Here is a 27,500-nt window from a genome sequence, read left to right as displayed (position 1 = left end):
TGTTATTGTTCTTGTATGGTAGGCAAAAAGCATTTCACTGTTGCAACTTTTAAACCGCAGAGGACAGCACCACCTTGTGGTTAAACAATGTTTTGCAGCTCTGTAAAAAATATTTTGAGGAATCTAAAACCAATAATAATAATAATAATAATAATAATAATAATAAAATGAATGAATACATAAATAAAAAGGTTTGAACCATTAAACATGTTTTCAGTCTAATTCTCACTCTCAAGCCTTGTAATTCCAGAATTACCTGAGTTGTCCTCATCTTTGCGTATCTTTAGTTTGACCAGCTCCTCACACTGCTGGAGAATATGCTCTGCGTCTTCCTTGGAACAATTCTCCAGCCTGATGTTGTCAATCGCCAAAAGCTTGTCGCCAGGCTCCAGAGTCCCAGTTCTGAATAAGAGCGAGGATGACAGGTGACAGGAAGCAGAAAGTGATGTGAGGAAGAGGAAAACATCAGGCCAGCCTTGTGACAGAGCTGTGCAGCGCTCTATCGCAGGGCTGGCACAATAAAAAATGTGTTGTGAGGGCGAGTCCTATGAATAAATTATATGGAATACCTGTGAGCCATGCTGCCTTTCTTGATGTCAGAAATGATGAGCGGCTCTCCAGGCTTCTTGCTGGCTTTGAAAGGAGACCAGATCACATTAAAGATCAGAAACAGAGAACAGTAAAGCCAAACGGTGCCGTCACCAAAACAATCAGCTGCATGTCTGGGTGATTATATAGTTCAACAGAGTGCTGCATAAAAATAACCACTAACAATAAAATACATGTTATAATTCAATGAATGGCAGAAATGAATACATTATATTTTATGGAAAATAAGTTTACCGTTATTCTTAAAAAAACATCTTGGTTACAACGACAATGACCTGCTCAGAAGATGGCACCATTACGCCGCTCTCTGTCTGAGGCTAACGGAATAAAGCTTTAAATAAATGTTACATAACATCAGTCATTAACCATTTATTACCTTTTTGATACAAAAACACACAGAGCGAAGCAGCCAACATTTAAACAGGATCTGTTCAGGATATCAGTTCCACCCTCTACATACATCCATCTACTGGTCAAAATGATGATTTAAAACACTAACATGGTTTAATCTCAGGCATCAAGGTAATTTGTCTGCACTGTGTCTAAAAGCATCATGAGATCAGAGGCTGCTTAAGTTCATGATGCTTCTTGTAAAATGACATAAATATACTGCTCAAAAAAATAAAGGGAACATTTCACTTTCATTTTGTGTGTGGCTCCAAATCCAGGCCTCCATTGGTTAATACATTTGATTTCCATTGATGATTTTTGTGTGATTTTGTTGTCAGCACATTCAACTTTGTACAGAACAAAGTATTCAATGAGAATATTTCATTCATCCAGATCTAGGATGTGTTATTTGAGTGTTCCCTTTATTTTTTTGAGCAGTGTATATTTATTAAAACTGTGATTCTGGTCAAGAAGGTTCAATGCAGTGCAGCACTTAAGGTTTGGAACTGAAATATGTGGAAAGGCTTAAAGGTTCTAAACATTTATGCACAGAACTGTCAGGACGTATGCAGAGTGTGAGCAGAACTGTTTCATCCTCAATAAATCAGCTCCATTGGTGTTTTTGGTTCTTAACCATGTTGGAGGAAATGAACATTTTTTCTCTCAGTCTTTTAACTTAAGCAGCTGACAACATTGTAGGCTGAATTTGCAGAGACAGCCCAGTGAGCCATGACCTGGTTCTGTGTTACAGCCGTAATAGATCTCATTTAGACAGGAGCCCTGGTATTCATAGCTGTTGTTTAGATCTATATGTTTAATCTAAATTTAGAGCAAAAGCAGCCTGGTCTCAAAGTGGTTTAGGCTTAGACATTTGATTTAGTAACATAAACTGATCTAAACAGTTGTTAAATTATTAACGTGAGGAAAATATTCAGTAACAATACCAAATATAGACTAATGACAATTATGCTAAACTATTCACAGATTTACTTCTACTGATGGACTGAAAGATGCATTTTATTCTAAAGTGTTAAACAGTTGAGCTACACAGGATGTGGCCCTGACCACAACACACTCCTTCAGTATCATCACAGACCAGGCGTTGCTATAGGAAAAAAGGTCAGTTGTGCAGCAAGAATCATAATTTCCAACCAGAAATACGTCAGCAGCCGTCGACAGGGCGGAGCCACTCTCCATCTCGGCTTTTTGAGCTTCTAATAAAGGTCTTAGTCGTAAAATAACCGTTTACTTTTAAACCAAATATCTGCCTAGTTAAGCCTAGATGTTTATGAACTGCTTAGATTTTGTTTAGACATCGTATCAACAGAAAATGCACGCTGGGAAGAACAAGAAGTTTTCCTTTTTATCAGTAAACAGCTTTGAAAATCGTGCATCACATGAAGGCATTTCCTTTTAGAAAGAGATTTTTCCACTGATTCTTAATGACAGAGAAAAATAATGATAAAAAATAACTCCAGTCAGTTCTGACTGGCTTTTCGTTAATCCTGTTGATGAAGATGATGGTCTTTTCTTCTCAAAGTGTGACGTGACGTTAAGAAATGTGTCAAGATTATTGGTGAACTGTGAGTGAACTAAAGCTGCTGTGTGTTGTAATAAAGCCTCAAATAGACATTAAATGCACCTGAAAGGAAGAATAAACATTCAGTGTCGGCCATTCCCACTGAGGACAGGACTGCGACTTCACTGTAAGGAGTGTTACCATTAACATGTCAAGAGATGCACTAAACATCTGCTTCGACAGCCTCCAGTGTCAGGGAAGGCTGAGAGTTGGCAGCAGGAACTGAAGTCATGTCTTCAGCTGAAACTGACTTCACAGTCACTGATAAAAGTAGGATATGTAGAGGTGCAGTAGAAAACCCTTCGAAAATAAACAAAGTAAACTCCTTTATGTATGAGTCCAATACAACAGAAACTTGCTGCTGTTGGATGACGCTGTTAAAAGGTTTCTATGCTGTTTTATAAAAGCTGTTCATGTTTCAGCTGATTGGTTCTGGGCTGAGCAGGAAGAACATGCTGTGTATGTCGGGTCGTGTGTTTGGATGGGACGTCCAGTGAGATCCAAACATTCTGCCAGCGGTGCTGCGAAACAAAAACCAGATCATATCGGGAAGGATTTGTGTTTTCCTACCACTGATGGTGAGCCCCAGCTCCACTCCTCTTTTCTTTGGTAACTTGACATGGAACGTGCCACTGCTAGGCACCACCGACTCTGAAACCAAAACATACACAGTGTTCAGAACCAGCAGACATGACGAAATAATAGAAAAGCAACAGATAAGTACATTTATCCAGCTTAACATTTGTAATTATATTTGGTTTATCTGCTCCTTCCTGCACCGAACTGCATTTCTGCAGGCAATTATCGACTTGAAATCCTTATGCTTGAAGGAATAACATTAATTCACAAGTTAAACTGTACACAGACACATAACCCTGAGCTCTGTTAGTACTTTAAAGCTTAGTTTTAAAAACTGAGATCAGCTCCTCATTTAAATTTCCTAAAACACTTAAAATTTTCATCCTTCAGTGAAGCTGAAATGAGGGTAAATAACATCCCTCTTCACAAACAAATAAGTGATTTATCCACAAACCCAGAAGAAACAAGCTTCAGAAGTCCTGCATGGTGCATTTCTGTTGTTATTGCAACTAGAAAGTCATTTTGAACACAGAAGGTCTCATTTACCATAATGCCATAATGCCCAGCAATGGAGGCTCATGAAGTCCATAAACCTATCGCTGATCCAGATTGAGGCCGGTCTACAGCCTCAATCAGAAGTAAACTGAACCAGAGTTCATTTGGAAGCGAACTGAGACCGCCTTACAAAGCTGATCTCGGTCCAGTTGGTTGGTACGCACCAGCGTTTTCCTGAGTGAATTCAGATCTACATAAAAGGTCGGGACCAAACTCTGGTTTGGTTATAGCGAACCAAAAGGTTCAAGTGTCAACATATCCTTAAGTTTTACACAGTTGCTAACATTTAAAGTATTTAATGTACCAGTCCAATGTTAATGTTAACTCCGCCATCTGTTCACTGATTGGCCCAGTTGAAATTCAACCGGAGAAATCCAGCTCAGTGGGAGAAACCCCAGGAGAAGGACTGATGGGAGATGAGAATTGGGAGGAATTGTGCAGGAAGCCGATGGCCAGACTGGATCTTATGAGTCAGTCCACAAATCTCAGAAGTACTGAGAGCCTTGAAGTACTCTCAGTACTGACGAAGAGCATAAGGCAATAATCCATCCACTATCTAAAGATGCACACCCTTAAAAATTCATCACACTCAGCTGCTTCATAAGCATTCCCCATCAAAACTTCATCAATTCCAAAACAGAAACTGATTAAACTTTAACCCGTGTTGGTTGGTTCAATATTTTTCCATCTGATGTAACTTTTCTTCACACAGAAACCTGAGCTGAGACAATTCTCTAAATGAACTAAGAGCATTGCAGTGGAGTTAAAAGCCTTTTGACGGGTTCATGCCCTGCAGATTACCCAGGCAGAGCAGAACTATTCAGTGTGTGTAAATAGAATAAAACAAAACAAGTGTAATTAAGTCTTCAAACCCCAAAGATTTATGACCCTCAGGATGCTAAATGAAGACCCTGATGTGTTACCTAATGTGTTGGAATTAAAAGAGTCGCAGGAAGTTGGAGATAACTTGTTCGCTCCACAAACCTGCTACATCAAACTCGATTTCCAGCGCGACCTTATTGGTCAATGCAGCGTCTCGGAGAAGTTGATTGGCTTCCTCGAGTGTCCCGTCTTCTGTGGGGATTCCGTTGATTGACAAAAGACGGTCTCCAACCTGCAGCAGGCCACACCTACAACAGTTATCAAGGTGGTGTCAGGATACATGAACACATAAAACATATTTAAAGTTAGTCAGTGAGAATGTTCCTCTTAAAGCCCTGTGAAGCCTGAAATGCTCCGATCATCTCATCGTTCCTTGGTCTGCATAGCATCACTACAGAGACAGAAACCAAAACATGATCCATGCAGGTTAACCACACAGGACTGTGTGATGAAACCGTGTGATTCCAGATCCTCTTTAAGATCTTTAGGATTAAAATCGCCATGATCGTTGATTTATTGATCTTACTGTAATAAATCAGTTGCTTCTTAATCCATGTGCTCCATTTACCTTAGCAGTCAAACTTTCTTTGCTTCAGTAGGACAAAATCCTTTACTATTTAAGGCTCTAAGTTTTGTATGTTCTGTAAACTAAGAAGGTAACTTTTTCTGATACAGTGGACAATTTGAATGACAGAATTACAGGTAACAACGTCTGGAAAAGTCAAGTTGAAACTTAAGAACAAAAGTTACTGTAACTGTGAAGCATGGTAGTGGCAGCATCATGCTGAGGATCTGCTTTGCTACTGAACAATTCAGATACCAAACATAAGGATGACTTGTCTGAAAAAAATATTTTTATACACATATAAATTTATCTAAATGTTTATTTGTGCTATCCAGACCAAACATTATATTATTGTCTGGTAATACAAAAATACTAATATGCATCTTTTTTTATTTTATGGGCGAGGAGCACAGACATACCCTTTCTGATTTTTTTACTGCCACCTACTTTAGTTGGTTTGATAAATCATGCAGTCTGTGATCCCTGAAGTCTGTGAAACTAAAATCTACTGAAACCAGTCTGCTAGTTTCAACTTCAAGCCCTTTTCAAATCTGTCAAGACTGTGAAAAGTGTGAAGTTTGTCCCCAGTTTAAGAGTCCTTTGAGGCAGGCAGCTGTGATGTGGAATTAAAATAAATACACTCATCGATTCCTCCGGCATGAGCAAGAGGAAGCAAACTAATTAGTGTTTTTAGCGTGGGCACTAATGGAATAGGGAATGTGGCCTCAGGGTGTGGAAACACACCCAGCACTCAAAGAAGCAATTCATAGGATGGAAATATTGGCCAGTAAACAACCACACAACAAAGACACAATGGATAATTAGGTTTTAACCACCTAAATTAAACGGAGTTGTGTAGAACTGAGCGACAGGAAGCTCCAATGTGCCAACAAAACATGCACAAAATTACACATACGTCGATATTTGGAAAAGCTCCATGAAACTTAAGCACATGCTCACACGCCTACACTGAACACAGTCAGGTGGAGCTGCTAACACTGAACATCATTCTCACACATCCTCCCACTGAAACACCAATATCTCAGAGCCACAGCGAGTAGCGCTGCTAATGCAGCATTAAAATCAATACATATGCACAGCCAGCCGCAGTGAGAGGCATTACTGCAGCGGCAGGGCAGCAGTAAAATACATTACTCCAGCTCTACATTCTGTTAGAGCTCTTTAAAGTGAAACAGGCTTTACTCTGACTTCTACTTAAGCAACAAAATGGAATTATAAATCTATTCTGAAGACCCAATTTTCTGATCAGCTGTAACGCTCAGCCTTCATATGAGAGTCAGCACTTTGACATGGTGTTTATTAAGACTTTGGTTATTTAAAGTTTCCAGTAATTTTGAACTTCTTACCAACCTTTCTACATTAATTGTAGTTGTCTGGTTTCTGTATTTTCATTCGTAAACTTTTCTGATAGTTTTTGTTGGAAACTAGGTTGTTTTCCATCTAAAGCAGCAGAAGAAGAGAAGGAAGAAGAGTTGAATCAGGTCATCCTGGGTAATGACTTTCTAATTATTCATATTATTTATTTTTCTTCAATCAAAAAAACAAACAAAAAAAACAGCTATTACTCTGAAGTGAAACTTACTAAAAAATAAGCCATATAGCTCTTTTAATAATGTATTTAGCTTTTTATTATAAATGTATCACTATGGATAAGTGACTAATCCAGGACTGGCCTCGTCTTTCCACTAAGGCTAGAATCTGACGGATTTATTTTAGTATCCACAAATCAACAGGTTTTTTGAATATCAGCAAAAAAAATCAATTCAGCAAAAGAAAAGTAAACAAGTATTGAATCTTTCTCAGAGATTTTAAGCAGCAGCGACAAAGCCACACGTCTACAGATCAGAGTTCAAACGTGTCAATAGGTGTGTGAGCTCACCTCTCGGCTGAGCTGTCCGGCTCGATGAATCGAATGAGTGGAGGCGCAGAGAGAGTTTCAGTTGCAAATATTCCTCCCTGCAGCTGCACTCCAAAGCCGTTGAGAGGATCACCTGTCAGGACGACCTCACTGGTCTCTACATGGACCACCTGACCGCCAGGACCAACCGAACTTGATGCCAGGGACACTAATCAAACACATTCACATGTTTTAGATGGACTGTTTGTAAAATGTGATCATCTGTCTGACAGGCGGGACCCACAGGAACTTTTGTGCTCTTTCTTCCTCTGCCGTCGTTTGAGCAGCGAGTTGCGAGGACTCATGGGAACTGCAGGCCTGGGCAGCGTGTTTGAGCTCTGGCTGCTGGGGCCTGATGTGGTGGTAGAGCTGGTGGAGAAACTGGCACATACAAGAGCTGCAACAAATAAAAAGTATGCGTTTCATTTTTCGTTCAGCTGCTCATACAGAAAATCACATAATTGCAGGAAAAATAGGAAAAGCAAAACAGAGTGTTACTTTGAAAGCTTTTACCCAGCTGACATCCTTAGAGGATTCAGTTCTTACACTTGCAGTAGTCCAGGCTGTTGATTGTGTTGTTGTTGGATGCGGTCCAGGACTTGTTGAGGGTGGAACTTGTGTTGCAGAGGGTGGAGTTTTGAGGGTGGCAGTAGTTTATACACGGGTCCCAGGTGTGGGGATGATCTGATTTCTGGACCTTCACTGAAACAAACAAGTCGATTCGTTATTGAATGGGATAAAAGGCTAATCCAGCTGAATCAAAGACAGCAGGAGCCAAATTAGAGAAGAGAAGTCATGGTCCAAAATGAAAATGACCAAAACCAGACGTTAAGCTAAACTTTCTAAACCAGAAAGAAGTTTAGGTTTTCTAACTGCTGCACTTAAAGTAAGATCACTTCAACATCTGCTTCAGAACAAGTGACACCAGGGGATCATAAGAAGATCCATGCAGACCCTCAGCAGGATGTGTGCATATTTCTGATCATCTGAGCTACAGAAAAACTCTAGAAAAACTTTAAACCACATTATATATTTTTTTAAATCACCAATATTGCATGTTACATTTTCAGTTCATGTTAAAGCAGAAAATGTTCAGGAGCTGGAAAAAAACGTTTCTACAGAGTCTCACTCTGAGGTCATCAGTACAATCAGAGCTGCAGTGTGGCAAAACACCCAACCTTCTGTATAATATTTCACTACAAACTCCTCTAAAAACTTTGAAGTTGATCCAAACCTGCAGCATGCCTCTACAATCACAGAGTCGTGGGAGTCGTCTCATCCAAATGGCCGTGTCTTTGTGCAGATTTGATACTGAATATGTGTTTGGCAGCCCTGGGGGTAACACTCAGAGAAGTGTGGAAACACACTCACATCTAACCCTCCTTGAGCTAGTCATTAGGTCCAGTAAAACACACTGGAGAGACAGATGCACTGACAGGAAACGATAGTGGCACGGCACAGATCGTAGATCAGCGCAGACAGGACACGCAGAAACAGTCACTTTGGATAAAATCGCTCACATGTGATTTACACTGAACAGATTCCCAAAAGGTGGAGAGAATTATGTGCACACAGATTCACTGAGGCTAATCTGTGCCGCAGTAACACAGTGAAGCCGAAGACAAACGCATAAACATCTTCCATCTTTTAATCAGAGTGTCTATTAATAAAGCAGCGGCAGGCCGGCTGCTAGGTCTGCTGGAAGGCTACGAGTTTCCTAATGAGCTGTGTTCATTTCTCATGCACACACGGCAGTCACACAACGGTGATTACAAGGAAAAATCAATGACTGCATTTTGCCTCTTAGGGGCAAATGAATAATATTTTTGGATGGAATGGATGGCAAGTTTTTGAAAGTATTAATTATTGACATCTTGATCCCAAAGCAGCTTTTTACCACTTCAAAATAAGCACAAAGGACAAAGAGCAGGAGAAGACAGAAAATGAGTCAAAGGAATGAAAGGAGTTTCTGTGAGCAAAACTAAAAAAGAAAAACAACCAAGAGAGAAAAGGAAATGACCATCCTGGTCCATCCTGGCTTTATGTTTTCAGTGGGTCACCATTTCACAAACACAGAACTCACACACAAAATAAATCAATGGCAGTAGATCCAAGATGATGTTTGAGTCCAAGTTTAGAGCAAAATATGAGCATTTTCACCTTTTCTCAGACTTTTCTTGTCTTGTCTAATCATCACAACAGAAATAACAGAAAGTTCTTCAGTAAGTACAACAATAAAGTAAACATATCAATTAGTTCTGTAAAGTTTCATAAAAACTAGTGCTGAATATTGTGATAACTATGATGATCAGCCTTTTCCTTTATCAAAACATCCTCATCATGACTTTCCATGAGTCTGTGAATCTTGGCCCCTAAAGTTACACATCAAGTGTGTAACTAATGACACACCAACGAACATCCAACAAGTCAAAAGTATTACTGTCTCGCTGTTTTGGCATAAAATATGAATTCTTTCAAATACTAAATCTAAATGAGCTTGTTTCAACACACTGATCTTGCAATGATGATTCAGATAGAGTGTTGTGCAGCTCTATTTAACCAACATTGGGATTTGTGTTAACCTCAGTTGTTACAGTAAACAATGCAGACCAAGTGCACATTCTGTAACTGGGTGTAACGCAGCCATTTTGAATCATTTTTCATTCACAAACTACAGAAACCACTGAGGACCAATAACTTTTCATTCAGTCCAACAGGAGAACAGCAGGTTGAAATACAAGTCTGATTTATTCTGACACTCCAATCTGTTACATTTGAATATGGAGATTTTATGACAAAATTAAGTATTTTGTACTTAGAACCTGAAACAAAACAGTATAATTTCTGTGCAGTCTGTGCCCAGATGGACTTCTCTACAGAGATTTAATGCTGCACCACAAAATCAAAATCTGCCCAAACTCTGGAAGGAAGATTTCATGGTGAGATAAACAGGTAAGGAATAAGAGATTAAGAGGGAAACTAGTTCCTACTTCCTACTTTTCCAAACCGTCTAGTTATTATTTCATTCAGAGTTTGGTAAATTGTTAGATCATCTGCAGAATGTGTCCAGTTAAACCCACCTGTGTCATGCTGCTTCCCTGCTAGCCTGGTCTGATGTGAAGGAAGGATTTCTAACTTGACCAGCTCCGTTGTGCTTGCTAACAACTGCGTTGCCTCCAACACCGTACAGTGTTCTGTTGACGTCCCGTCTATGGACAGCAGGTGATCCCCTGGATGCAGCGCTCCACATCTGCTTAGTCCAGCACAGAGAACAAAGACACAGTAGCATCACAACTTTAGGAAATGAGAAAACAAAGATTATAAAGTGATGAATATTAGCATCCATAGCCAGCCTGTTCTGTTCACTGAGGAGATTTTACTGCTGGTTCCAAAACCGACTTCAAGCTCTTCATTTATATTTAAAGAGCAGATTGAGGCTCTTCTTGGGGCAGCATCCTGTCTTCTACAGTCTGTGTTAGTTTTAGGGCTACAGATACACACTGTATTGACTTTCTATATGCGTAAGGACTTCCTAAACATAAGAGAAAACACAATATAGCTGTAATCCTGCGGTGTAAGAATTGCTTCACAGGAGTGGGTGGGGTATTGATTTCTGTCTTTTTGCAAAGAGCTGGCTCTATTTGAAAGACATTCTCTGACATTTAAACTGTTTCACAACATTTAGTGTAGCAATATACACAGAGTGCCTCTGAAAAGTATTTATTCTCATTTCAACATTTCACAAAGTTACACAAACCTAATTCCCTTGGATTTCATGTGATAAATTCAACACAAAATAGTCGAAGGAGAATGAGAATGAGACACGGTTTACAACGTTTTCCTAATGAAATTTTGAAAAGGATGGCAATTATTTGCATCCAAACGTTTAAAGAAAAGCCTTGCCATTAAAGCTGCAGGTCTTCTGGCTTTTCATGCAATTCTGGCCAATAATGCTGACTTTGACTTATTTGCACATCTTGAGACATTTTGCTCATTCTTCTTTGTAAATTGCAAAATAAAAGTTTCGATAACTGTGGAAGGAGAATCTCCACTCAGGTCTGCTGATGCCTCAAGCAGGTTTCCTTTCAGGGTTACATTTAACTCAAACTATCATGCCAACATCTCTGACCAGCTTCCCTGTCCAGGGTTGCATGATGCAGAATTAATAACTTCATAAAGTCAACCATGTAAAAATGGTCAGTTGCTTTAATTCTGCTTTAAATCCTCCACAACTTCATCGATGCTGTTTGTCTTCATGTTGCTTTTTCATTGATAATGATAAAAAAACAACACTTTTTTGTTGCAGTGTGACAAAATGTGACAAAGTTTAATGAGCGAAAGGCGTCATGATGTATGAATGTATTGAATATTTTTGTTTTAGCTGCATTAGGAACAAACGTTTTGTGTGGTCATACCTGTCCACCACGCTGCCAGGTTTCACCCGGTCAATAACGATGACCTGCTTGTTCCGATGATTGGCCGACGTTAGTGTGATGCCCAGCGTTGCCCCTGGCGACTTTGCAATCTCCACCAATAACGGACCAGAAGCATTAGCCACTGTGTCTGAAAGAGAGAGAGAAAAACACATCTATCGTTGATATCAACATTATTTTTTATTCCACTATCAAACTGTTTACCCGACAGTCTAATCTTACTTCATTCATACTCACAAAACTCTAACAGTATTTGAGAGGAAATTGGCTTCATCTTGTCCAATATGGCAACTTAAACACAGATGCATCTCATATTAAGTTCATGTCTGAAGATTTTTCTCTTTGGCTTTAATTCATAAAACACAACAAGGGGACTTCATCAACTACCAACACAAATTATTTTCACATTATCTGTGCACAAATTAAATTTGAATGCCATCAAATTTGCTTGTTGATTTAATTACTTGCATAAAGTCATATAGGTCAAGTATCAACCTGCATACCTATAGTTAAATTATAGCTGGAATGAGAAAGAGTCTGGTGATTAGATTATTAGTTTTTTTTTTGCTTAGGTTGCCCTGGATGGATGTCTGGCCAGTTGAAAACTGAAATGTCTCTTCTTAGAACTAGACTCAAACGCAGCTACCATCATCACCAATACGGCACCAAAATAAAATTGTGAGAAGCTCATAAGAATAAAACCATTTTCTATGACATGTCAAGGCGTGTCTGGAGTTGATCTGAGCTGAGAGAGAGAGCAAGACTTCTAACAGATAACAGGAAGGCTAAACAGATCATCTGTTTTTTTTTTCCCCTCTCTGCCTTGGAACTCATTATAAAAATATTATAAATCTCTATACAATGAATAAATATTTGAAAGGCTCTACATCCGTCTAGAAAGCCCAGTTTGTGTTTGTCTCACCCATTATTGTGACGTCGTACTCTATCTGGAACAGGGCTTCCTGGCCGCACTGAGCCAACACGCTGTGGGCGTCGTTGTGGCTGGCGTTGTGTAAAGGAACGCCGTCCACACTTAAGAGGCGGTCACCCGGACGCAGCGTTCCTTCTCTGAGCACAAAACCATCAAAACAAACTATTTAAACTGTTGAAATGCAGATTTACAGAATGTTACATGGTTGTCTGAAACCACCGCACTTCCATTCCACAAAAATAAAGTAGAGCAGCTGCATGACATCTGTAAAAACTTTGAAAATATATTATTTCTTATTTTACTTGTTCTATTTGCCCCTTGAAGCATTTTAAATAAAAAATGCATACTTCTTGAACTTTTTCAGGTTTTCTCTCATCAGAAACACAAGCATATTTTTTTTCATGTAGTCTTTTGAATTCTCATTACAGTCTAGCAGCATCACAGGTATAATGGTGGGATTTTATGAGTTGATTAGAGTTATACAGAATGTCAAGGTTTTGAAAATCACATGATGTAAGCTAAGGCCTTTAATTCAGAGGGAATTAGGCTGCAGAGTGGAGCAATGCTAAACTCTCTTTGGTTATTTTCTGTGACGTCTCTCCACAGTCGTTTTCACTTTCATAAAGTTTAGCCAACAATATAACCGTTTTATGACACAACAGCAAAGAACAACATACTAAGTCATAGTCATGCATCATTTGGTTTCAAGCTGTGTCTAAGTATGGATTTTTCTTTTTGAGGATCATTTTAATAAATGACTGGCTAAAGCCCACAGTTTAAGAACTGCTGTGACATGTAGCCTGCTTTCAGACCTTTAGGCTTCGTCTCTGTCTGATGATGCTGTGAAAATAGTATCTTTGTGACTCAGAATAAAAGCCCCGGCTCTTTTAGAGTTGGTGCTTTAATTCCCACTGGGTAATGCTAAATGTGTAGGTACTTCTGGGACTGTATGGTCCTGAGGATTAACTTTTCTCCGATTGGCATATAAATGGCATATAAAGAAGCATGAATATCTCATTTATTTCCCCTGGAGTGACCCACATTCTGTGGATGTTAGATGAGCTTCTGGGCAAATAGAAAGAATTTAAATCTTTAATCTTTGTCCTGGTATCTCAATTCAGATCCTGTGGCTGGACTATCTAATTATAAAGCGGCTTTCTACAATAGGGTAAGACATTTTTATTTTGTAACAAGTCATGGAAAATTAAAAGCAATTTCTAAAAGATCTTCAATAAGATTCATTTTTTAAAAATCCTTTCACCAGTTTCTAATGTTCTGAAATAACCATGAAATGATCTCAGCAGTTGGAAAACGATACAGTAATTGCTTTCATGTGATTATTCTGCATCTGCCCTAATTTACTGCTGCATGCTTCCAGTACAAATAAGAGCCAGAGGAATAAAAATAGCATGTAGGATATTTAAATTCTAGCTTATGCTGCTGAGTGATCAGAAAAAAGTCACATTTCTCTTCTTCAGTCTTCTGCTTTGGTGGCTTGACTAAGAAAAGCTGAGTTACGAAAGTGAACACTGAGAGCATTTCATCACTGTGGGTAATGCTGCAATAGATGGAACTAATTAATGAAATTAAACTTTAAATGTGTTACTTCACCAAAGGCCTCAAAAACAGCTTCAGTGTTCTGCAGTTGATGATCTTTAATTCTGAGGAACTGACTGAGAAGCGGATTCGGATTTGCCAAAAGGAAGATTATGATGCTCAGCACACTCAGCTTTCTGCTCTTGTTTGCACTCATCTTGTCATATTCTCAAACTGTAAAGTTTTCCCTGCATGCGGTGAAACACTGAGGGAGCTTTCTTTTGCTTTTTGTGTCCTGCAGACCTGACTCCAAGAAACTCATCCCTGAGATTATCGAAACCATATTTACATACATTTGTATTCTACTAATGTACAACTCTGGAAAAATTTAGATACCACTTAAAATGATAACTTTCTTTGATTTAACTCTTTATAGGTAAATGCTTGAGCAAAGTGAACATTGTGCTTTTATTCTAAGAACTACTGACAACATGTCTGAAATTCAAAACAATTATTTTTTTTTATTTGCAGAAAATGAGAAATGGTCAAAATGACAAAAAAGATGCTGTGCTTTCAGATCTCAAATAATGCAAATATATTTTAACTCAGGGAGAGTTCAGAAATCCATACTTGGTGGAATAACCAGGAGATATATATATATATATATATATATATATATATATATATATATATATATATATATATATATATATATATATATATATATATATATATATATATATATATATATGCATAATTTGGTTTCAGGCCTTTATTGTCGCAAATTCTAACAAATTCATACACAGGATATGCACATGGTTGAATCATCTCTGTATTGCTGCTACAAATCTGACATTTATATGGAAATGTCATGGAGTATTACTTAAACATGAAGCCTGGGACAGATGCATGATGACAGCATTAAAGGAACAGAGATGAATCATGCTGCAACAGCTACGAGCAACACATAGCGGTCGACGTTCCGGTGATGGTCACAGGAGAGGACAATGTTATTTCTAGGCTGTTAATGGTCTGAGGGCACAATAATTCTCTGTGACTCCAAATAACAACTCATTGACTTTTTACCTTTATATCTTAGGAGGACTCTGATTTATTAGACAGAACTTTCCCCCTTTTTTCTTCTAAAACCAAAAAGGACACATTATACTGAAGTATCTCTGGCTGCAGCTGTAAATGTTTCAGGTTTAAAGCTTCTTCCTGTATCCATGCGCTTGTATTGAAATATGTTTGAATATCAGGAGGTTTACATGAAATGTTGAGCTGTACCTGTCTGCAGGACCTCCAGGTCTGACGTAGGTGACCACTAAGGGCCGTGACTTGTGCCAGTCTTCATGGGTTCCACCTGCAATCAGGAACAGGAAAAAAATCAGACTCAAATGAGTGGAAATTGGACATTTTTAGCAAACTGCAGCATATTCAGTCATTTGAAAAGTTGTGTCAAGTCCCTGTGAACTAAACATCTTTTTGCATCCATTTAAATGTGATCATTTAGGTAAAACCTTTTCATAATGATGTTATGTTATTTATTGTTCTGCTGCTAGTTCTCCAGTATTCAGTCACTGTATTACCTGTACATGATTTTCATTATTTGTAGGCCATAATCAGCAAAATTAGTAGAATATTTTACTCTTTAAACTGTTTAATACATCAGTTTTACTTTCTGAAATAAGTGACAAAACATCCTGAACCTGTTCAGGACATTGTAACTTTTTACCTGTATTACATAATAAAACAGCTACATGGAGACATGGAGAGTCTGTCTCCCATGATTCCTTTAGTATTTCAATAACTAATTTCTCCTTCTGAATCCAAGGTTTGATAACTGGAACCTGGGATTAAAAATTAGGTTATTAATTTTGGTAAAGTTGCCATTTTTGGTGACATTTACCTCTCATGACAAAACCAAAGCTGCTTCCCTCTTTGTGCAAACAGATGTCGATTGTCTTCGATATTACTCCTGAGGTGCTGTCTGGTGCTTTCAGAGGGAGGAGAAAAACAAACTAATGATTCATTCAAGAAAAATAAACAGTTTAAACTGTTTAAAAATGTACAAGTTCAAGATTAGTTCAGACATGCATAAATATTACAGTTACGGTCGTTTAGTTTTAAAAATGTCCAGAAAAATCAGGAAAATAAATGAACTTCCTATCATCTGTGAGTGTTGCTGCATCCCACAAATATGCATCAAGACCTGAGTTAAATGTCGTACAAGTTAAATATTAATGGGGTGGCATATTTTTATGGAAATGTATTCATATTGAATGATTCAGTATGTTATAATTTATATTCCAAAGCGAGTCACAGTCCTGCAGACGTAATGCATAACATACATGCAGACAGGCCCAAACTTATTAATACCTCTGGCATATTTAGATGTGGAATCATCTTTATTCAACTCACTAGGCGTCTTCATGCAAATGAAAATATTTTCATTATCAATGCACAGTGTTCATATTTTTGTTGGTTGACCATTCTCTCACCACAGAAACATCCAGAGTTTCCCAAAACCAAAAGCTCTGCCTGACGTGGTTTAAATTCTTGATGTGGATAAACAAACTGCCCAAACCATTTTTTCCCACCACTATGATTGAACGTATGGATGGATATTCAACAATTGTCCGTAGTATTTATTAATGCTTTGTACTGCGGGCACGTTTTCTTTAAGACATTTAGATACGACCTTGTCGCCACTTGAGAACTCCTGAGTTTGCTCTTTTGTTTTAGCCCTGACTTGCAACAAACCAACTGTGGAGAGCTGCAGTTTTTCACCTGTGGACTCGAAGGAAACAGCTGCTCCCAATTTATCAAGGTAATCAGGGAGTCTTAGAACAGCATGGACCATTTAGGAAGGTAGAACCTCGAATGCTTCAACAGACTTTCACAGTTTGCAAATGTTATGAATAATTTATAGACCCTCTTTTACATCAAATGTAATATGAATATCTTATCTATTTTCCACAGAAATAAATGAACAATCTTCTCATAAAACATGAGAAGATTGCTTTTGTCCATTTTTTGATGAAATCTTGAACACTGTAGAATCATATTTGCCACACATCTCTGTTCTTTAAAGTCACAATGAAAATGTTGTTCAAGTTAAAAGAGTACTTTAAATTTAAATCTGCCAAACGGATTCATTATTTTGGGTTTAATTACAGCAGAAAGTATGGTGTGTGTTCAGGACCTTATGTAAGATATGAACACTTGATTGAATTTTTTTCTCTTAAGGATTTCAGAACTGAGCTGCTTCAGAAAACATGTGGTTAAAATGCTTATTGAAATAAATCAGTGAACAAAACTTACTATTATATTATTGCATATTGACATGCTGATTCTCAAAGTGTCAGTGTGATTTGTACCTGTAGGGGGCAGCTCATACTCCACCTCTAACAGGACTCTCTCTCCAACGTTCTTTAACAAACTAATAATTTCTTCATGCCTCAGTTTGGTCAGATTGATGCCGTTCACAGATTTGATGTAATCCCCGACGTTAAGCTGATCACTCCTGTATGAAGAAAAGCATCAAACCACATAACATGTTACAGAGTTTATACACTCAACAGTCACACATGCATACGTCAGCTGTGCCTCTAACTGTTGTTTTCAGTTTAATCATTCCACTTTGTGAAATGCCCAATTAAAATTAATCAGTAAAACTTAAAAATAGTATTGATCTCCAGGCCTTTGATGTGTATTTATAAGGCTTTCACTGAAGCTGTGTTGAAGCATCACTTTGCACTTTCAAACTGCGTTTTCTTCAGATTCCTCTGGTAGAAAATGCTTGATGAAAAGAGTGTTTAACTCAGTGGGTAGCTTGATGTAACTGTATGTTTGCTTAAGCTTTGAAATATTTTTCCAAAAATGATGCCGTTTCCCACCTGGCTGCCAGCCCACCTGGCCGTAGATTTGATACCCGTGGTTTCCCATCCTTGTCCGTTCCTCCTGAGATGGTTAGTCCAAGCGTGCTGCCTTCTTTTTTCACCAGTTCCACCATGGTCACCCCCCGTAGAGCTTCTAACCAAAAACATAAAGGCATGCACCCACACGGACACGAATCAGGACAATCCGGCCAAGAGAAAGACAAACACAGAGTGTACACAGAACAACCAAATACACAGCAGAAAAAAACTAGTTATTGGATGCTACCTTCATTTTCCTCTCGGATTAAACAAAAGCTGAAAAACGGGAAAGATAAAACATTTTCTTTACTGATCTGTTGTTGCCTTTGGTTTATTCAACAAATGATTTTAGTCCTTTACATTTATATAAACTTGCTTTGCAATTACAGGAAGCTTAAACTATGGATTAAATTTTTGTTTTACATCCATCCCAAGTGAGCAATATTTATTGAGATATTTCAGTTGCATATCTAACAGCTGCATCACAATTTAGACTGCAGAGTATGCAGACATTCATTAATAATGTATTTAATGTATCGCGCTCAATAAACATCTGAAAATTAAGAAAGTAAGACAGTACATTTCTATGAGAAACTTTTAATTACCTTTATGGGACCATGAATGCTTACTAACTACCATGTTGACACACACTAGCAGGATGTTTGAGATTAAGATTTTATGGAAAACTTTTCACTGAACCCCTCTGATCATTCATCTGTGGAAACAAGGATCAAGGAATGGTGCAGCGTCCCACTCTTCCAACAGAGAACGAGCCAACTATTGTTCAATGCAAAATTCCCTGCACACTTAATTAGACTGCTGTGCAAACAGGGACATCACAATATTCAGAGGAACTACACATAACCTGTTCTACAACGACTGTTATCTCCAACGGGACAGCTATTCCTGGGTTCAGTCAAGATTTCCTCAGGTTAAAAGTTTGATTAATCATGCTGGCAGAGGACAAAGTGGTTCTCAAGAGAGGTCAAGAAAATTACATTTCCAAAACTTTAAAGATAGGATTATGAACAAATATTTTCTTTTTATAAGTTAGGACAGATATGTAATTACTACACAGCTGCATTGCTCTCTGTTGTAACTATAATTATTTTATCATTTGGAAACTCAGCTCACAATTTGTTGGAACAAATTATCCAAGTTACTCCATAAATGTTGAATTTCAGTGTTGATGTATGAAATCAAAATCTCACAGTAAAGGTCACAAGAGTGATGGGAAAGTCATGATGGCGTAAAAGAAAAGATTGTTTTAATCACAAATGTTCGTTGATGGTTATGGAATGTAATATAACTCTTAGGTTAACCTTTCTAGATGATGAACAAATGGTTAATTAATGGTCACCTGCTCATGGCATGGCTGTGGAGCTATAGCTACATGGAGTTAGCCTTAATTCATCTTTACTTGATGATTAGAAATGTGCTAGAAAACACTTGAGCTGGCCACCACTCGTCCCTTCAGCACCCTAACCTGAAGTCATTCAGTTTCTGATATATTTTTGTAAATTCAAATTTGTGTTCCTGGAGAGTTGTTACAGTCACAGATTATGCTGGAAAGGTTTTAAGTGACAAAGGTGTCATGTACCTGGTATACTGTGCCTTCTCAAAGTCATGGTGTGTTCTGGTCCAGAGATATCCTTTGTTTTTCCATATGGCCCCTCATCTAGAAGGAACAGACACAGCATTGTGTTGAGTTTCATAGCAATACTTTGCATTATTTTTTTCGTTTTCATGTCTTAAACTTGATTTTTCAGTTGTTGTCATAATAAAAAGTTACTTTCAGACACATAGCGCTAAAATGCAGAGGCTGAAGGGTGGAACAGAAATTAAATCTACCAATTTTCACATATAAAACTAGTATAAAACAAAGATATTACACTTTGAAAAATGCTCAAAGATGAAGAAAACGAAACAAACGAAGAACCATTCACAATGAACACATACAAACTTAGCCTGGTTAATGTTTTACACTCACATATTGGAGGCTTTACATACTGTAAAAGTCCTAAACATTAAAATATACACAAGTATTTTCTGTTGGGTTAAAACACGCAGTAAATGTAGCGTTTTTGCTAATAACTTATTTACCACCGCCAGTCGTTTCTACCGTACTGGTCAGTCAAGGGCGAAATCAAGTTTAAGCTATTTGATTGGCTGTGATGAACTGGGCCGACGTGTCGGCTGGCGGCCCTTCACGTCGAGGTTGGTTCTGGATTGTTATTCCTCGCTAACCAGCTGGAGATACGAACTTTCCTGGACGTTTTGCTTGGTTTTTGGAGCTGCAGACCCGAACCACACTCGTGACCCTGGACGGACTGTTGGACCGGAGTCAGAGCAGTTTACTGCCGTTCTTTCAAACACTGGTAACCCATGGTGGGGTGAGTAACCCATTCCTCATGGTGGTTCTGGGAGCCGCCATCTTTGGGACTGCTATTCCGTGGATAACTGAGTCTCTTCAGGCCTGCTACGTTTATTAAGCTAACGGTCTGCTTTACACCTTTAAGAGACTGAAAAGTGTGGTTGATACCTTCAGTTTGCCAGTCCTCTTTGCTCATTTTTTATGTATATATTATCCTGTTTAAAAGTTTTTTGTGCAGTTGTAGCACTTGCTGTGGTTAATATATTATTAACGGGTGGGATACATGCTGTGCTATGCATTGCCCTTGGTTTATTACTGATCAATACTGTTTATTAAACTGGTACATTTTTCAACCTTACCATTTTTCCTTCCTTATTTTAATATAAGGTTAAAGCTGCACTGCACTTAAATCTCAGTTGTAGTTCTCTCAGTCTTGCTATTGTGCTCAGTTATCAAGTGGTGGTGAGGTCTGTTTTAGTCAGACCTCACCACCCACCAGTGTGAAAATATATCAGTGTATTTATCAGTTCATCTCTATCTACCGCTGCTCACCAACAGCACCGCCAAAAACACAATAACTCATCCAGAAGTCACGTTCACAGCAGGCAGGGACTAAACCTGCATTTAGTAAGCCTTCTTATCACTTGTGTGTGTGAGGACTGTGGCAAATGATACAAGTTTTACGGGTGTGGGGTCAGTTGGACCCCATTAACAAGGGTTAAGTCCAGGAACTGCACAGGATGCTTACACGTTTCACATATATGGTTTATGATCTTTCTTTCATCACTCACTATGCATACCTAAGGGCTCAAATATAGAAGAGTTTGTAAAAGTCTTTAAATCAGTACAGAACACTTTGGTGTTGTGTTTCTCTGCAGATTCCACCCAAATCTACCTACAACCATCCTTTGCTCAGACGCTTGAGCTTCTTGATTTGATTTAGCTAAAATGTTTTCTCAGTCAGTGGGAAACGCTGCGCATGGCATCAGACTTCATCTTAACAGCTTCATTACAGGTACATGCTGTTCCAGGACCTGCTGGGAGTTCCTGTCAATGACTCCAACAGGAGGACATTACTTATGAAGAACAATGATGAAATATGAAGCCAACTGTGGAATGGCCCACCTGCTGGAGGCTCTGTAAAGTCCTGATGTTTTTTCACTGGTTCTTAGAAAGATAACTTTCATTTATGTGGAAAGAAATTACTTCCATACTTTGCAAATCAAATCCGATTATACTATTTTCAACGTTTGTTTTGCAGTTTCTTCTAATTAGTCTAATTAAGGCCTTTATTGTCAAGCATGTTTTCGGTCAAAGTTTTTGTTTTTAATATTTCATATACGAAGGATTGCTAAGTGTTTGCCATCCCACAGTTTGAGAACTGAGGCTGGAACGAAGGCGGCAGCTGCTGCAGCAACTACTGCTGCTGCACCTACTGCTGCAGCAACTACTGCTGCTGCTGCTGCACCTACTGCTGCAGCAACTACTGCTGCTGCTGCTGCACCTACTGCTGCAGCAACTACTGCTGCTGCTGCACCTACCGCTGCAGCAACTACTGCTGCTGCTGCACCTACTGCTGCAGCAACTACTGCTGCTGCTGCTGCACCTACTGCTGCAGCAACTACTGCTGCTGCTGCACCTACTTCTGCAGCAACTACTGCTGCTGCTGCACCTACTGCTGCAGCAACTACTGCTGCTGCTGCTGCACCTACTGCTGCAGCAACTACTGCTGCTGCTGCTGCACCTACTGCTGCAGCAACTACTGCTGCTGCTGCTGCACCTACTGCTGCAGCAACTACTGCTGCTGCTGCTGCACCTACCGCTGCAGCAACTACTGCTGCTGCTGCTGCACCTACCGCTGCAGCAACTACTGCTGCTGCTGCACCTACCGCTGCAGCAACTACTGCTGCTGCTGCACCTACTGCTGCAGCAACTACTGCTGCTGCTGCTGCACCTACTGCTGCAGCAACTACTGCTGCTGCTGCTGCACCTACTGCTGCAGCAACTACTGCTGCTTCAGCTGCAACTACTGCTGCAGCAACTACTGCTGCTTCAGCTGCCACTCTGAAGGCAGAGGATTTGTCCTGCTTCTTAACCTCGGCTTCATCAGAAGCTTTCAGTGAGTTTTAAAATTCATAAGCTATTTCTCATCTATTAAACTTTAAGCTGCATGATCATCAGGGACACTTACAGCACAGCTCACACATAAACATATTTTATAAACCTGCAAAAATACGTATGCATTTTTGATACTATTTAGCATATAAAATTGCATTTTAATCTGGCTGTGGCGCCGAGACACTAATGGACTCTGACAGAGTCTGGAAGAAATCTGCAACATATTTTGAAGTGTTTGTTGGCTGAGAAAGGCTGTTTGTCCTGAAGCTGCCACTAAGCAACACGCATGAGAGAAACGTTTGTTAAATCTCTTTAGTTTTCTAAGTTAGACATGAACGTTTGGCTGAATAAAAACATGATGAGACTGAATTTATGTTTTTGTAAAGCCACTTGATGTGAGTTCTGTTGTGAATTAGCACTACACAGATAAACTGAATTAAACCAAATGTTTGACGAGTTTTAACACACATGAAGAAAATTAAATGTTAAAGAGATTGTGAAGTTGGTGTCCAGCAGCTTCAGGTCACAAATTGGTTGTGATCTTCTCAGATAGATCAGGTTTGACGCTGCTTGTTCTCAGTTGTAACCACATTCTGTAGCATTGGTTAATGAAACTTAAAGCTTAAATTTACTCAGCGACTCTAAAATGATAATTATCTGACTTTTAAACCACATATAAGATGTTTAAGGTTTTCAATCATCGCGATGAATGTAATTCGATGTACTACATTCCTTTTTACCAACATGCGTAGCTCAGTTTAGAACATCTTTTCATCAGCAGGAGCAGAGAAAAGGATCATACTGTTGTCTCAGAGATGAACATTCTCCTCAAAGGCACAATAAATAAAATACATTTAAATTGCTTTTTTTCTTTTTTGGTTGGAACCACATTATAAGTTATCTGGCTGGCTAGTATTTGGCTGTGGGACCATCATGTGTATGAAAACAGGATTTCCAAAGGCACATATTTTACCTTTAAACAGGCATCAGGGATAATCTGACTTCCTGTGTTTTAGTCAGATCTTACCCCCACCAACTCTCAGCTCTCATTCTTTGGAAACATGTCCTGTCTGTTTCTACCACTGAGGTATTATTCATCAGTGTAAGGTTTTTCATTGGACATGGTCTTTCAACACCGCTTATCTTTTATCTTTCTCAAAATAATGCTGAGACTCGTTTGGTCTGCCTCTCCCCTCGTTCCCCCCAACCCAGCCTGATAAATTAACGTCTCACAATGAATAATTTGAATGTGATTAGACTAATGACTGCTGGCACTGTCAGGTAGCTGAACAGGTTGAGTTGCAGATGAAGCGTCAGGCCAGATTTACCTCCTCCAGCAGGCACAGTGCTTGTAGCTCCAGTTTCTTTTCAAGCAGAGACAGGAATGACTTTCGCCTGTTAAACCGAACAAATGACACTTTCCAAAAGAAAATTAAACAATGTTATGCTTAATTTTTCACAATGTTGGGGTCATTTCTCTGTGCTCTTTCTAAGTGACCCTAAAATATATATATTGGGTTATATAATTATGCTTAACAGCAAAAATAATATTTAATACAGTTTTTCTCTTGGTGTGAATGTACCAGGATCACACTAAGAGTTTCTGCTAGATGTTGAATTTTTTTTATTTCACAAATCAAAGGAAATGCTGGAACAGTGAGACAACATAAGGCAGTAAAAAACACAGCCAAGTTTGTTTTAAATGATACAATGACTCATCATTCAGAAATGTGTGAAACATATTTCACCATTTTTTTAAAATCTACAGTTCCAGGAAACTTTTGTTTTTTTCTTTGTGAACCTGCCACTGAGACAAAACCCAATTTATTCTGAAAACTACGGCTTTGGAACTGAAACCAATTGAGTCCCGAGTCCAGAGAGAGTCCAGACTGTGAGCCAGAACCAAACGGCTGCCAGCTCAGCACTGAGAGGAAAGAGAAAAGCTGTCAGAGCCGAGTCCAGAGAGGAACGGCTGGGAGTCGATGGTTCAGAAACCCAAACTGGTTTCCAGGAAACAGAGAGGCGCCTGAATCAGACCCGGATCCTCATCCATCAGGGTTCTGACTTTATTTCACTTCTCCAGACCTTTCCTTAAACTGAAACGAGGATTTGGAAATATAAATTATGCACAGATGTTTGAATTTTTATTAGGAGAAACAATTTGCTATTGATAGTGAGACATATAAGAAGCTAATTATACCCTAAATGTTAATTATTGGTTCCCATCAACATTCTGTATGTTTGTTCATTAACTTAATCACTAAAATATAACATGATTACTAGTAAGTTAATCCTATAAGTGACTATTTATGTTAAATTATTCAATTTATGTTGAAAAGTCAGTTTGAAGTTTAATGACTTCATTCACTTCCATAGAATATAAATGGATAAGAAATATAATTTATTTCTTTCAGGTTTAGGTTATTGACAGAGTTGAGACTGAAAAGATCAAATAAATAATTTATAAAGGAGACTGATAAGATAGATAACAAAAATAACACAGATTATGATTCTCTATGTAATGCATTATGTTCTTTATGAATTATACTACTAAAAAGCGATTAACCAAAGCCAACAAAAGAGGAAAACCAACAAAACCCCATAAAAAATATATATATGGGAACACAATGTACATAATTGGGGCAGAATCATTAAAATCTGAACTGCTGCAGCATGGGGTCGGGATTTCTGAGCCTCTAAACAAAATCCATTGTGGCAAAACTTTTTCTTCAATGAATGTGGTGCAAGAAAATATTTCTCAACTGAAGCTTTTTATGTTTTCCAAGCTTCAATAAATAATTCATACAACAGGAGTGGAAAACATGGCCTTAAAGTGAGTTTCCCCCTTTGTTTCAGGGCTTCACCCATGACTTAAATGAGTTGTGCTTTTCTAATTAAGAAAGAAGTGTTAACATGAAAGTTTGTTTCTCTGACATTTAATTTGAAATCTCTAGAATCCTATCAGGAGAAAAAAAAGTAAACCAAAATAAGCTCATAAAATAGTAAAAAGACAAAACGACACATGCTGAACGGATGAAGCAGAGAGGCAAAAACAAATCTACCAGGTAAAAACATGGTGCTTTGCACCAAAACACCTGCAGGAATTGTGTTGATTTGTATGGATGAATTTGTCTCTGTGTCTGAAATGAATGCATACATGACACAACAGAACTCTGCTGTGTCCCAAAAGCCTGTGAAGTACAACTTCAGGTGACAGAGCGGCTTGTGGGAACGAGGCTCTGCTGGTAACACCAGCCTCTGAATGAATTTCCCTCCAACTTCTCTGCTGACTCTGGTAATCTGGCATTAGGTTTGTCTCACAGAACCGTGCAGCTTAATGTCTCATTCTGTTCCTTCAAGTCGACAGTCTGTTTAACTTCCTGGGATGCCCTTTAAATGTTACTTGATTGTTTTTTTTTTTATTATTAAGAACACATAAAGTAATCCATCCAGAAATGAAAGACTACTTCAACAAGTTATTGGAAATGTCTCACATAATTCTGTTGATCTGCATTGCCTTGTGTTTCTGGACTGAAAGGTCCAGGAAGGAAAGTCAGACATTAAGAATCTGAACTTTTAACCTAAAATCCCTCAAACTGAAACGTGAGAACACCTCAGAATATGTTGTTACTTTACGACGAATCTGACTGAAAAGCAACGGCAGTTTTGGGGAGAAAATCATAATAATCTGTGACTATTGGCAATACATTGATGCAGTCTTTAGATAGGCTGACCAACATCTGACTTACGTACAGACCTGCAGTCTGACAAGCAGATTTCCCACCGGAGGCGTAATCTTTTCTGATTCCCTGAAGGTCCAGAGTACAATTACCAAAGAAAAGGGTTTCCTTATGCCTTTCGCTCCCTTACACATCCTGCCATGCATATTTATGAACTTATTTTACATTCTAGCTCAAGGTTACCAAAAACCCATTAAGCAGACAATGGAGCCCACCAACAGAGAGCTGGAGGTAGGCAACAGCAAATCGCTCAGACACGAAAACAGCTTTATATGGATAAAACACAAAAGGCAGTTCTTATGTATGATCTTATTCTGACAGACAGTTATTATGAAGTCACATTATTTTGTTGAACAAAGTGTGTTTTATTTGTTTTCTTTTTCTTTGGATATCACTGAAAAACACACTTTATTTGGCACAGGACTCTGCTGCACTAAATGGATTTAGAGTGACAATACAATGGCTTACACATCAATCACACACACACACACACACACACACAATTATTATTTTGGGTGGGGGCAAGACATAAAGGGAAATTTTAACTACATATTAAAAACTCCAATCTAACAATATGCAGATTATTACACTGTAGAGAATGTTAGAGATTTCTTATTTTTATTTTTGGTAAAATTGTTGATACTTCTGATATCTGTGCTTCCCCAGGTTGGAAATTCTTGAGTTCAGGACAACCTGCGTCATGAGTTATTAAGGACGTCATTTAAATCTAAATTAATAGTGAGGCTTATTGTAGTACCACCGTTTGATAATCACAGTCCTTTCACATAACTAAAATATTGTTTTTTCTCATGTGTTCATTATGTTACAAATGTTTTTATTTGTTTATCAAAGGCTTAGCTTCTCTAATCATTTATCAACAAGGAAAACAATCAAAGAGCTGCATTTGGTGATGTTTAAAGAGATTTGCAATAAGAACAAAGAACTAAAAATATCCATGTTCACTCTAAACCCTCAGCTCAGACTTTAAATGGGTCAAAGTGGAATCTTACTAACCAAACCTTCATAGTTTTCATTGCATTGTTTGTCAGTTCTGTCCTGAAATGGTCTGATTTAATGGTTTATAGACCAGACTGCTGTTCAGTTGTTAACTTCAACTGAAGACAGAAAATCAGTAACAGTCAGGCGGATGGAAGCGCAGGAGAGAACAGAGCTCCAGAGCTCCAGAGCGCCATGGGAACCAACAAAGAAAGAACAATAAAAAACAGCAACACATTTCTAGTCCATGAAACATATTTGCTTAGAGTTGGCATCAATGATCCCCAAATTATATCATTAATGATGAAAATACCTTTTAAAAATATCCAAAGTTTTGAAAAAAGTACCAAATATGCTGGATGTAGCAGGTTGTTA

At 38.5% G+C, this 27,500-nt stretch overlaps 1 protein-coding gene across 1 annotated transcript in view; it reads right to left on the bottom strand.

The window, feature by feature from the left end:
* grip2b (glutamate receptor interacting protein 2b) overlaps positions 1-27,500 on the bottom strand; it is a 55,040-nt gene that overhangs the window by 7,273 nt on the left and 20,267 nt on the right. Inside the window, exons 2-16 of the mRNA XM_014987252.2 lie at positions 19,498-19,575; positions 17,877-18,012; positions 17,358-17,503; positions 15,887-15,973; positions 15,265-15,340; positions 12,433-12,578; positions 11,493-11,640; positions 10,158-10,327; positions 7,624-7,779; positions 7,322-7,474; positions 7,060-7,246; positions 4,697-4,842; positions 3,149-3,229; positions 570-633; positions 257-402 (exon numbers count right to left, since the gene is read on the bottom strand). Coding sequence (XP_014842738.2) covers positions 257-402; positions 570-633; positions 3,149-3,229; positions 4,697-4,842; positions 7,060-7,246; positions 7,322-7,474; positions 7,624-7,779; positions 10,158-10,327; positions 11,493-11,640; positions 12,433-12,578; positions 15,265-15,340; positions 15,887-15,973; positions 17,358-17,503; positions 17,877-18,012; positions 19,498-19,575 — 1,920 coding nt within the window. The remainder of the gene's footprint in view (positions 1-256; positions 403-569; positions 634-3,148; positions 3,230-4,696; positions 4,843-7,059; positions 7,247-7,321; positions 7,475-7,623; positions 7,780-10,157; positions 10,328-11,492; positions 11,641-12,432; positions 12,579-15,264; positions 15,341-15,886; positions 15,974-17,357; positions 17,504-17,876; positions 18,013-19,497; positions 19,576-27,500) is intronic.

Source organism: Poecilia mexicana, unplaced genomic scaffold (assembly GCF_051168715.1).
Source record: "Poecilia mexicana isolate PSO_F unplaced genomic scaffold, ASM5116871v1 scaffold_5, whole genome shotgun sequence".
Taxonomy (NCBI): domain Eukaryota; kingdom Metazoa; phylum Chordata; class Actinopteri; order Cyprinodontiformes; family Poeciliidae; genus Poecilia; species Poecilia mexicana.
Note: the sequence above shows the minus strand (reverse complement) of the source record. Positions and strands in the feature narration are given on the sequence as shown.